The sequence below is a fragment of the Protopterus annectens genome, chromosome 17.part0, assembly GCF_019279795.1.
Source record: "Protopterus annectens isolate FY-2018-M chromosome 17.part0, PAN1.0, whole genome shotgun sequence".
NCBI lineage: Eukaryota > Metazoa > Chordata > Ceratodontiformes > Protopteridae > Protopterus > Protopterus annectens.
This window is the reverse complement of record NC_056751.1, coordinates 541412586-541425711: the sequence shown is the minus strand read 5'-3', so window position 1 is coordinate 541425711 and position 13126 is coordinate 541412586. Positions and strand designations below refer to the sequence as shown.

The 13126-nt window shown below is 45.8% G+C and overlaps 1 protein-coding gene across 1 annotated transcript in view; it reads left to right on the top strand.

Annotated features, from left to right (window-relative positions):
• The window catches only part of LOC122791455 (mucin-6-like), a 1068266-nt gene that overhangs the window by 327768 nt on the left and 727372 nt on the right, over positions 1–13126 (top strand). Inside the window, exon 8 of the mRNA XM_044059200.1 lies at positions 5700–5822. Coding sequence (XP_043915135.1) covers positions 5700–5822 — 123 coding nt within the window. The remainder of the gene's footprint in view (positions 1–5699; positions 5823–13126) is intronic.

Genomic DNA, 13126 nt, shown 5'->3' with positions numbered 1-13126 from the left:
GTGCATCTTTACTTTAGTAGATCTTCAACCTGTGGGAATCTGATCCGTAATGGATCTGAGCCAGCAACTTCATAAGCATGTGCTCCAAGCTCCTCCCCCTACCCATAATACACCACCACTACCTTCCAACCCCCCCAGATCTCATTTGCCGTGGCTTCGCAACAAATTGTGATCCTTGAGCTCCAGGTTGTGAGTAGATTTTTGAAGTGTTTTTTTTCTCGTGTCTTAGTTTTCAGAGTGTTTGCTGGTAGTGTAGGTCTCCTCCCTCCCTCCTCGTCGCTGGTGCATTGAGTGTAGGTACGTTTCCTTACCCCCCTCAGCCTTTTGTGTGCTTGTGGTTCTGAGTATGTGGTGAGTGGACAGTGTCTTTAAAAATCCCTTTTTTTTGTTTCTTGGGACTGATTATATCTGATCTCCCAAAACAGGTCTTCAAAAGATGCACTAAGTGTGGCCACAAACACTTGCCTGCTGATGGCCACCCTCTTTCTGCTTTGTTTGGGTGCTTCCCATCTATCCACAGACTGCAGTATTTGCTTGGGTTTTAACTCTCGAGCTCTTAAAGACTGTAGGGCAAAACGTATGATGAAGAGTTTTCTCCCTTCTATGGAGTCAGCTGCCTCCACTTCTGCTTTGGTCACTGTTGTGACCCCCTCTCCTTCGACTCCCACCCTTGCTTCTCCTCCCTCCCAGGTTGGGATTCATCCTCCAGCCTCTAAGCCTGTGGAAAGAGAGCGTAGAAAGGGCAGAGAGAAGGAGAGAGCATAGGAGTGACAAGAGGAAGAGGTCCCCAGACTTTTCGGCTCCGACTGGGCATCCCCCCAAACTTCAGATTAAGCACTGATCTGACTCCCCTCGGCTCCGATCTACTAGTTTTTCTCCAGAGCTGGAGGAGCTCAGACCACCTTCTAGAGCTTCGGTTCTTTGACCTGCCAGGTCGGAGTCCGTGGCTTCATTGCGGTCTGCCTGCAGTCTTTCAAAAGCTGACATGGATAAAATGATGCAGACATTTATTTCCACACAAATTCAGATGGGAGTCTTGCCGACCCTCTCTTGCTCTGGAGGGGGGAGCTCACTTCCCTTATTTACACCTAGATCTCCTTCTCGGATCTGATCCTTGGTTTCAGAGTACATGGATCTGAGAGTTCCCTAGTCAGGGGTTTGGCGCTGACAGTACCAGTTTTCTCAGTGTAGCAGCTGCCTAGAGCATGTCTGATCCAACTAGTTCGGATCCCAGTGGCTCTCGGAGCCATAGGCTGGGTGTCTGACCCGAGGGGGTGGAGTGTTTTGCATCAGCTCTGACCTTGTCAGTCACGGCCACCTCCTCGGCACTCTGGCTACTTCGGGCCCAGCTCCGATTTCTGCATCAGACTTGGGGAGAACGATTCCCTTACTGGTGTCCCAGGAAGCTCGCTCTCCTGTGGCATTAAGTGTCATGAAAAGGGTTCTCTCCAATGGATCAAGGCCCCTGACTATATCTTTGGACTCCACCCTGACTCCCTCTGATTTGTGTGAGAATCCCATCATTTTACCACAGGGACAGCCCATGCTCGAGAAGCCCCAGGTGGTTTCCATTGAGGAACTGCAAGTAGTTTGTGAGCCTCCTCCGGAAAGCCCCACTGAAGAGTTTCCTCGCAAGCATACGTGCAAGAGGAGGCACTTGGAGTCCCTCAATGAGGACACTGATTTGGATGATGGAGAAGGTACCCCCAGATCACCTCCCGAGGATATCTCCTTCGGTGACATCATGGAAATTTAGCGCAAGTTGGGAGGTTGGTCCGCCCTAAAAACCTTCCTTGGATAAATCTGTGTTCCTGGAGGCTTTTGGCACATACCTGCCTACTTCCTAAGTGCCCCCCCCACGGATCCATTAGTGGACTTGGTCACCTCGTGGGCTTGGAAGGAACTGGACACTAAAACCAATCCCTAAGTGCCCGGACAAAATATTGAGCCCACCTGCAGACAGACCAGCTTGGAATAAAGGGTCCCCGGTAGACGCTATGGTGGTAGCAGGAGAGTTCCTCGGTCCATCCTCCTGACCATGAGTCTAGGATGATGGTTCGTCTAGGGAAGTGGACTTATGCATCAGCAACCTTTTCTATCAGGGCTGTGAACTACCTGGCCCATGTTACTCTACTACAGCGCGACCTGATTAAGGAACTGGCTGAGTCTCCCCCAAAGTCCATGTCGCAGGAGGACAGGGCTACTTTCTCTGCAAGGATGGCTACCTTGACAGCAGTTTCTAATGCATCCATGCGACTCCTCTCACATGCGACTGAAGGAGCGGCTAGGTTGGCTGGGTCCGGCATTTCCATGAGGCTTAACGCCTGCCTCAGATTGTGTCAGTTTACGGAACTCTTCAAGGCGTCTTTTGAGAATGCCCTGTATGACGGCTCTTTCCTCTTTGATAAGACCATCCATGACACCTTGGTCCAGAGTGAGAAAGAAGGGAAGACACTGTCTGCCATCGGAATCTGCTTCTTGAACCCTCAAAGATCCTTTTCCCAGAATCAGTGAGGGCAAAAGAAGATATGGTTCTGGACGTCTCAGTATTCTCGGGACACTTAGGGCCCTACTTCCCATAGAGGCAGAGGGAGACAGGACAGACACTGGCCCAGAGGCAGAGAGGGTCCATGGAATTTTGGGTCTCGAGAACCGTTCTCAGCAGTCCCGTACAGCAATCCTGGGGGGTTGCCTGACTGCTGTGCTCTGGAGGCAGTCGGGAGGTCACCTGTCATTGCACCTGGCGGCATGGGAGTCCATGTCATCATACTCGTTGGATGCTTCAGATAATTTCCAGAGGCTATTCAGTCCCATTTCTGGTTCTCCAAACACCTTACAAACACCTTCCAGACGTACCACCCATGCAAAGGGAGGCAGCAGCACTAGAAGTTTCCAAGCTGCTAAAGAAACGATCCAGCGAACCCGTCCCCCCAGATCAGTCTGGATCGGGCATCTACTCCAGGTTCCTTTTGGTGCCATAAAAAATGGGGGACTTAGACCCATTCTGGACCTGTCTACTCTGAACCTGTCAGTTGCAAAAGAGAAGTTCCAGATGGTCACCTTACAGTCCATCCTGCCGTACCTGCAACAGAGCGACTGGATGTGTTCATTCGACCTCCAGGATGCCTACTATCACATAAAGATGCACAGAAGCTCCAGGAGGTTTCTCCACTTCTAGCTAGGAGCCAATCATTATCAGTTTTGAGCCCTACTGCTTGGTCTCACCACAGCCCCCAGGGTGTTCACCAAAGTGATGGCAGTAGTAGCGGCTCACCTGAGGCTTTAGGGGATTTAGGTCTACCCTTACCTGGATGATTGGCTCTTTACTGCTCCCACCAAGAGTCTACTTTGTCGGACCAGAGCTTATTTCCTATGTCTTGCACATGATCTAGGGATTACAATCAACACAGCCAAATCTCTTCTGAACCCTGTTCAGGTTATAGAATACATAGGAGCACGGATAGACACATTACAGACAAAAGTTTTCCTGAGCTCGGAGAGAGTTCGAACTTTAATGATGCATGTTGCTTTCATTTACTGATCTCATCTTCCCTCAGCAGAATCAGTTTTAAGGGCCCTAGGCTCTATGGCAGGGACGAAAACACTTCTACCATGTGCTCACTTACATATGCGAGTACTGCAGTGGACTCTAGCGGTGCAATGGTTTTTGTTGGATCTTCCATTGTTGCACCTGGTGCACACAAGCAAAGTCTGCAGGTCATCCCTTCTATGGTGGATGCAGTCTTTGGAAATCTTAGAAGGATGACCTTTTGTTCCAGCCCCTGCCCAAGCCACAGTGACAGCGGACGCCTCCCAGCTTGGGTGGGAGGTGCATTGTTCAGGAAGGACAGTCCAAGGCATGTGGTCCCCAATCGAGGCCAGTTTGCATATAAACGTTCTGGAGATGAGGGTGGTCCTTTTAGTGTTGCAGGCTCTTCATGCTAATCTACCTCTGGGAACCATTGCAATCCAGTCAGACAACATGTCAGTGGTCTGGTATATCAACAAATAGAGAGGGACCAGATCTTACCCCCTTTGTCGCGAGGCCATGAGAGTTTGGGAATGGGCGAGCTCCACCAGTCGTTTTCTGGTAGCAACGCATATTCCGAGGTGGTCCAGCATTCTGGCGACAAACTAAGCCAGACTATTCTGATGCTTTGAGTGGTCTCTGATTCCTTCAGTAGAGGAGCAGATCTTTCTAGAGTGGGGTCGGCCTTTCTGCAATCTCTTCACATCTCCTTCCAACGCGAAGTGCAGCAAGTTCTTTGCTCTGAACCCCCTGCCGGGGAAGTCCCCCAGAGCGACACTCTAGTTCATGTTTGGCCTCCCGGTGGTCTTTATGCTTATCCCCCTGTACTCCTTATTCTGAAGTTCCTACAGAAGGGTTGTCGACTGGGGAGCAAAGTGATCCTCATTGCCCTGTTTTGACCTCTCCAGGTATGGTTTCCCTTTCTTTGGTCTCATCTTCTAGCTCCTCCTTGGATCTTGGATTCCATTCAGGATCTCATTTCTCACCCCTCGAGGGTCCCTCATCTGAATCTGGACAGTCTGAAGCTCACAGCTTGGTTGCTCCAGTTCCTTTAATTGCTAGGACTCTCGGATTGTCGTCTTCGGTCAGGTCTATTCTGGTGGCAGCTCATAAATCATCCACCAGGAAGATTTATCGCAGCAAATGAAAGTGTTTTTCCTTTTGAGCCTCTCAAAGGAGATTAGATCCTTTCACAGCTCCCATTCTGGCTATCCTTGACTTTTTGGCAAATATTTTTCAACAAGGGGCTAGCTCGTCTACGGTCGAGGTTCAACTAGCTGCCATTTCTCATTTCCATGTTGGTGAGAACTCTGCTTCTTTGGCTTCTTCAAGATTGGGCAAAGCCTTTATCAAAGGGACCTTCCTCTTACGTCCTCCGGTCAAAGATCCCATCCCCCCATGGGACCTTACTATGGTACTACAAGTGTTGGTTGTCCCACCATTTGAACCTGCAGCAACCACAGATCTTAAGTTCTTGTCTTGAATAATAGCCTTCCTAAAAGTACAAAAAATAGAGCTATTTGGAAAATTATCTGAACGTGATGCATGTCAGTGTTCAGTCTGCTGGAATATGCACTGACTAATGTTTGCTTCTTAGTTAACCTCTCATTTAGTAACAATTTACTCCAAAAAACAGATGTGATGAAGCAAATCAGCACATTAGCATGGCCGTCTGATGTAGTTCATCCTTTGTGTATGAAAGTCAGTTTTACACATTTTTGCAGTCTCTGTATTATTTCTTTAGCTTTTTTGGTATGGAATGTTAAAAAGCATCACATAATGTTAAAAACACTCCTTTCTTGCAAATAAAAACAAATAAGGTACAAAAATATCATGTTAAAGTACAATTAAAGTAAGTTCACCTGCTCTAGAACCTTGTCATCCAGAATGGTATTATGCATATTTGTATGCAAAGAAAATTGCTATAAGTAATGCATTATAGTGTTAGCTAAGCTTATATTGTACTACTGCCCAAAATGCTGCCATTCTACATATATGTACATGTTCATTTATAGAAGCTTAAATATCATCTGATCAGCAGATATTTAATAATGCTTTTTATCTGCCCTTAATGTGTTTTGAAACTTGAATAAACATTTCATAAAATGTCCTTAAATAATTGATGAGCTCATAATACTGATAATTATCTTTTTTTTTTGTCTTTTCTAAGCATTAGGATGGTGCCCTGCTGATAAAGTCTATAAAGAGAATGAAAGTCCCTGTTTTCCTACCTGTTCAAATCCAGGATACAGTTGTAACTCTCACAATATTTTTGGCTGCTTCTGCACAAATGGTAAATTATTGTGCTAATTTAATTGTACACTGAATTTAATGTTCATCTGTCAGTGAGCTAGGATTACATGCACTGGTAGAAGTTGATTTTGTTAAATATGAGTGCTAAGCATTTCAGACCATAAGTCTTTGATACTTCAGACTTTGGAATGCATGTTTATTTCAGTAAGGTCATCAACTGCAGAAAGTTTATCTACTGTCACTAATATTTATTGCTTAAGAACAGTGCGTCAGCCAGCTGTGACTGATAGAGGGATAAGGCACCAAGTACTCCTCAGATGACCTGGGTTCAAGTAATAGTTCAGGTGATAAAAGAAGTGGTAAAGGAAGGTGGGACCGAAAGGTGGATGCTGGCTCACTCATCCTGGGGGGAGGGGGGGGGGTATTGGTGGCTGCAGTTTGTGTGTCAACATTGGGCAAGTTGTGGCTTCCTCAGTACTCCACAAAAGTGGACTGGGGACATGCGCTTAAATCTACCAAACAGCTGATGATAGCCCTCAGCCTGTGTGTATATATAGAAGCACGTACACATAAGGGTAGACCATTATAAGCCCAAATGGTGAGGTAGGCAGCCATTAGGCAGTTGGGTTAGGGCAAGTAGCAGAAAAGCTCTGACTGATGCCTGAATGACAGCTTCTGTGGTAAGCTCTTACCTTATAAAGTAAGCCTGAAAATGGACCTTGCCAATAAAATGATGAGAAAGCTGATGGTTGCAGGTACCAGGGACCAAACAACGCTCATGTCTTTCCTTGGTTACTTCTGGACAGACCTCTCATTTGCTCTGAAAGTATGCAGATTCACCACTGTACTCTAGGAACTAACAGCATTTCTTTTGAGAACATTTCATATAAAGTATTCATTCCTGCATTCAAAGTGACATTTTCTGAATGTTTCTCTTTCTCAGCTGATAGTAAATAGTTTCAGTAGGTGTAAAATGGAAGACAATTCAGCTAGTCCATACCCCTTCCCTTTATAGGATTTCAGTATTGTACAGATATAATCTGGCAGTGGTAGACTGTTTACTAAAAGAGTAAAGTCCATCTAATATCTGCACCTAGGGCCACTCTGAGACATAGAAATCTGCTTTGTCATTTTCAACCTGACAGCCTTAAGTTTCAAAGAGCCCAGTTTGAGTGGGTTGCATTTCAGTTTATATCTTTAAAATTGGGTGATGGAAAATAAATGAATAATGCCACATAAGTTTCCATGCACATTTTGTCCTGGCTTGTTTTTAATCCCTTTTTGAAATGCTAGTTCTTGTCTGCTGTTGTAGAAAAGAGAATGTTGTCAGAAAAAATAAATTACTTTCACTCCCATAATACAAAGGGAAAATGTTTTCCTGTAAACATTTTTTTGTTTGTGAGCTGGATAAATGTAAAAGAGAAACACTACTTCAGTAGTATAATTTGAGTGACTGGCAAATTTCATTAATTACCAACAAGTCTACAGAGGAAGTACTCATGTTTGACAAATCAAAGAAAAGTGTAACTAGCAGTATCTTGTGATTTCCATTGTGAATCAGTGGTTACCAGGTTAATCAATACTCCTAATGAACTATTTTATTCTTAACCATCTGTGTAATATGTTAGTTACCTGAAAACATTCTTAAATTGCACAATTCAGGTTATAGAAATTTACAATCTGATGTTGTTAATCTTCATTCATTCCTTACTGATGGGTTATTGGTTCCGTCCTCTGAACCGAGCCGGCCAAATATCAAGCTCGCATCAGCCAAAAATTCTCGAGCTAAGGTCCTACCCAGAATGCTCTGCTCCCTGTTACCTCAGATCTCATTTGCCGCATAGCTGTACAGCCATGTCAAGCCACTCTCTTCAGCTGAGTGTCTAATTTTTTGAAAGTTTATATATTGTTTCTACTTTAAAGTTTTTCAAACAGTTTCTAGTATTATTCTCCTACCCTATCGTATCTTTAAGACTCTCTCCCTTTAGTCTATTTCTCTTTATTACCCTTTTCTTTTTTTTTTTAAATTGACTACTACTTTGGTGCTGTCACCTGTGACCCTGTCAGCTCCAGGCTCGGCACTGCCCAAGCTGATTCTTGCTCCTGCCATGTCCTCCTTATCGACACTGGCACCGGAGTTCCCGGTGCAGACAATTTCAGCTCTGACAGTTCCATCTCAGCCCTTACCGGCACCGTCCATGCAGGTACAGCCCCTTCGGCTGCAAGTATAATGTTACTGTCATCCATGGTGCAAACACTTTCAGCACAGACATATTTTTCAGTGCAGTCCTTTTTGGCAGCATCATTGTTACTGGTGCAAACACTTTCGTCTGGCACCGTACCCATCGCTGCAGACGCTTGCTTTTACAGTGCAGACACCTTCAACTTCTGTGGCGCTGACGTTGGCACAGACTACTTCCACACCTTTTTCTTCTGTGCAGACATCCTCTGTTCTGGGCTCTGCACCTCTCGAATTAGCAAGGACCAAGTACTCTCCTTCCTTGGATCCATTTATTGGTAGCCAATTATAGTCCCTTTCTAGAAAGGCCAGAATTGCCCTCAGGTTTTTCTGAGGTCGACCAGGAGCCTCTCTGAGCAAGATGTGTTGCAGCTTGTTGACCAGTTGCTTGTGGCCACAGGTCTCTTACCCATCGAAGTCCATATTCCCTCCTTTAGGTGAGCGTGTCTCTCCTCAAACTCCAACGTACACTCCTCCTTTGACTTCCACCCAAGTATCGAAGCCCATTACTCTGACAGCAGCTTCCCTTCCTCCGACTCCAATAGTGAATCTCACTTTGGATCCAGAATCATCTTTGTGGCCCTCAGTGCACTGGGCATCGGGATCTTTTTAGGCCAGTGGCTGTGCCGTGGGGGAGGGCATTCTTGGTTCTATGTCGATTTTTTTCTATGGCACCCTCCAGGAATCCTCCCTCTCTCAGGCTTCACAGTCCTCTTGAGACTCCTGGTCTGGGGTCAGCTCATTTGGGCAGGGTGTGACCCCAGTTCTGTGGTTGTCATGCTCTGTTCCGGGCTCCCATCCCTCCTTGGGCAGGCCGGCCTTCCAGGCCATGGAGAGGGTGCTTGCCTCCGCTGGCAAATCCCACATGTCAGAGTTCTCTCCCCCCTCTGTGTCACAACTCTCACAAGCCACAACCACCGGACACCGGGGCGCAAGGCCCTCAGGTTTCTCCTCCTCAGGAGACCCCCTCTTTGCAGTCGTCCCCAGAGCCTCCCACTGAAGAAGTACCCTGCAAAGTGTTGTTCAAGAGGAAGCACATGGACTCCACTGAGGAGTCGTTGACTGAAAATACGGACATTGATGAAGGGGGAAGGGTCCCCACAGTCACCGTCTGATGAGATGTCCTTTGGTGACATCCTCGAGATCCTTAGACAGAAGGGTGACTGGATGTCCTCTAATCCTTTCTCTGAGGAATCCGTATTCCTGCAGGCCTTTCGTGCCCAGCCCCCTACCTCCTGGGATACCCCACAGGCAGATGAGCTCATCGTCCAGAGCGCATGGAAAACTCCTGACACCCTGGAAGCGATACCACGGAGGCCTGATAAAATCTTTTCGCCCCCAGCTGAGCATCCCCATTGGTCACGAGGTCTTCCAGTAGATGTCATGGTGGTGGCGGCTGCAACTAAGAAGGATTTGGCAGAAGAGAGATAAACTGTCCATCCACCCAACAAGGAGTCTCGAGCTAGGGAAGTGTGTGTTTGCTTCATCGACCTTTGCTGTAAGTTTTTTGAACTATTTGGCACACTTAATCAAGCTTCAGAGGGATCTTATCAACCAGCTCTCTGAAACTTTGGCAGGAGCTGTTTCTGACGAGGTTAGTGACAATGTGGATTCTCAGAAAGCCACCCTAGAATCCATTTCCAATTCTTCCATGCGTCTTATTTCTCATGCAACGGAAGGAGAAGCTAGAGCGGCAGGCGCAGGTATAGTCACCAAACAACATGCCTGGATGCACCTTTGGGACTTTACGGACTCCTTTAAGGCTTCCTTCATGAATGCCCCCATCGAGGCTGCTTCTTTGTTTGGCCCTAAAGTGAAAGATATGCTGGCAAGGTGCGAACAAGATGGCAAGACCCTATCTGCTGTTGTTGTCAGACACTCCACTTCTCAATGATTCTACGCCAGAAATCAGAGGAGTGGAAAGATCTGGCACAGGAAATCACAGGGTTCTTTCCATAATGCACGTGCCGAGTTCTCCCCTAGAGGCAGAGGGGGAAACTCCAATGGAAAATACCTCTTTCGGGGCAGAGGAGGTTCGCAAAGCCGGGGTTCCAGAGATTTTCTCTGGCCAACCCTATCAGCGCTCCTGAAGAGTTGCCCAACTGCTCACCTCTGGAAGCAGTCGGGGGTCATTTTTCCTTGTAGCCCACTGCCTGGCAAAATTTAATTACCAACTCTTGGGTACAATGGATAATATCCAGAGGCTATCGCATCCCCTTCCATCTTTGTCCAATCTCACCATGAGTATTACCTGACGTTCCACCCAGTCAAAGGGAAGCAGCAGCACATGAAATCCAAAAGCTGCTACACAAAAGTCATCCAGACAGCCCCCCCCAGACCAGATAGGATCCGTTTTTTTACTCAAAGTTCTTTTTAGTGCCAAAAAAGACAGGGGACTGGAGACCAATTCTGGATCTCGGCACACTGAACAAATTTGTAAAAACAGAGAAATTCCAGGTGGTCATAGTGCAGTCTACCTTCCTGTCCTGGAAGAAGACAATTGGATGTGCTCTGTAGATCTTCAAGATGTGTATTACCAAATAAAAATGGACAAAATGCTCAAGAAGATACCTCTGCTTCCGCATAGGAGCAAGTCACTATCAATTTCAAGCTCTGCCCTTCGGTCTCTCTACAGCCACCAGAGTGTACACCAAATGGATGGCAGTGATTATCGCTCACTTGCGACTTCAAGGATTCCAGGCGTTTCCATATCTAGGCAACTGGCTCCTCACCGCCCTCACCAAGTGTCTACTAGAAGTCCTGCACTACACTCTCCTCACAGCACAACGCCTGGGAATCACTATAAACTGGGAGAAGTCCAACATGATACCAGCTCCGTCTTTGGAATTCATAGGGGTACTGTTGGACACGAGAAATTGCACAGCATCTCTTCCGGACCACAGGCTTCAAAGAATAAGACAACAGGTTCAACCGCTGCTCTGTCACCACAAATCTCCCGCTCGATCTATACTCCAACTCTTGGGGTCAATGACAGCCTCAATCATCATTGTTCTTCTATCCAGATTCCACATGAGGCTCCTTCAGTTACTTCTCACTCAGTGGTACCCCCTACAATATCCTTTGTCTTTTCAGATAAGTATAACTCGGAGATGCAAGCAAGATTTACTCTGGTGGACGTCTTGAAATCCCCAACAATGGTCTTGCCCCTTCAGCCCCCATCAACCGAAAGCCATGGTGACCACGGACCCCTCCCTGATGGGGTGGGAGGGCTATGTCAGGGAAATTCGGTCCAAGGCACCTGGTCGGTGACAGAGGTCCTTTTGCATATCAGTGTCCTGGAACTGAGGGCAGTGCTACTAGTGTTGCAAACATTTCATTCCATCCTTCCGTCAGAGACTATTGCGATCCAGTCAGGCAACATGTCAGTGGTCTGGTACATCACCAAGCAAGGGGGCACCAGATCTTACCTGTTATGCCGAGAGGCCTTGAGAATATGGCTATGGATGATAGCTTCCAACTGCTTTCTAATTGCAACACACATTCCCGGGAGTTCCAATGTGATAGCAGACAAATTGAGCAGGTGTATTCTACAACCTCTCGAGTGGTCCCACAACCCTATGATAGCGGCAAGAATCTTCAACTGCTGGGGCCAGCCTTGCTGCGACCTATTCACCTCCCCAACCAACTACAAGTGCAGCAACTATTTTGCCCTGATCCCCCCTTGGAGACAGTCACCGAGAGATGCTCTAGTCCACGCTTGGCCCTCATGTCTACTTTATGCTTATCCTCCTCTTCCCCTCATCTCCCAATTTCTGAAGAAAGCACAGCAGTTGAAAAGCAAAGTGATCGTCTTTGCTCCGTATTGGCCTCAACAACTATGGTTCCCCTTCCTCTGACCTCACCTGCTAGATCAACCGTGGATCCTCAATTCATTCACAGCGTTGATCTCCCATCCGCAGGGTCTGACTCACCCAAATCTAACAACCCTGAAACTAACAGCTTGGTTTCACCACTTCCAGTGATTGCCAGGCAGGAAAACCTCTCGTCCCTTGTGAGCAGTATTCTTATTGCATCTCATAAATCGTCCACCAGACTAATCTATCTCAATAAATGGAAAAGGTTTTCTCTATGGGCAGCAAATAAACAATTAGACCCCTTGTCAGCCCTGGTTTCGGTGGTTTTGGATTACTTATCACATCTTTTCCACTCTAGGGTGTTTGCCTCTACAATTCGTGTGCATTTAGCTGCCATTTCCAATTTCCACATTGGTTTCAGGATTCTTCACTTATGTCACATAGACTTTGTAAATCTTTATTGAAAGGGGTTATCCACTTAAAACCTCCATTTAAAGAACCGGTACAACCTTGGGATTTGGCATTGGTTCTGCAAGCTCTAACAGCTCCCCCCTTTGAACCTGTGGCTTCATGTGATGTAAAATATCTCTCTTGGAAAACTTTGTTTCTGATTGCAATCACATCGGCCAGACACTTGTCAGAACTTCAAGCCGTATGCATCAGCTATCTTATCTTCCATAAGGATAGGGTATCACTGAGAACTAAGACTTCCTTTTTACCAAAAGTAAAAACCTTTTGGCGTTTACTCAGCACGCTAAAACGCCTATGCTCCGGAATCAAGATGACACTGGTGCAGCAAAATGCAGTTACTGTGAGAAGTATGAGAACAAGAACTATTTTCCACTATAATAGTAGTGTAAAACAAGTGAAACTTTTAATCCACAAACAAGGTTAAGCACTTTCACCTACAGATCGTAGGCTTCCTCAGAACAATAATACATTCAAATCTAAACAGTTAAATATTTAAAATTGGCACCAAAATTAATGCCTCTTTTAAAGAGGTATCATCATCAAACTTAAAAAGCCTCATTATTCATGATATTTAATTTAATTTAATTTATGAATAATACATATTAAATAATAAATGTATGTATTAGCTAATATATAAAAATATATATATAAATACATGTGTAGTAAAAAACAAAATTCATTTGTGTTGTCTTCTTATATTTTAAAAAGGGTAATTGTAATACAAAATTTCTAGCATACATTGCCAAATGCACTATATGTCCGTCATACTATATAGGTAAAACGGAACAAAATTTTAAGAAAAGAATATATGCACATGTT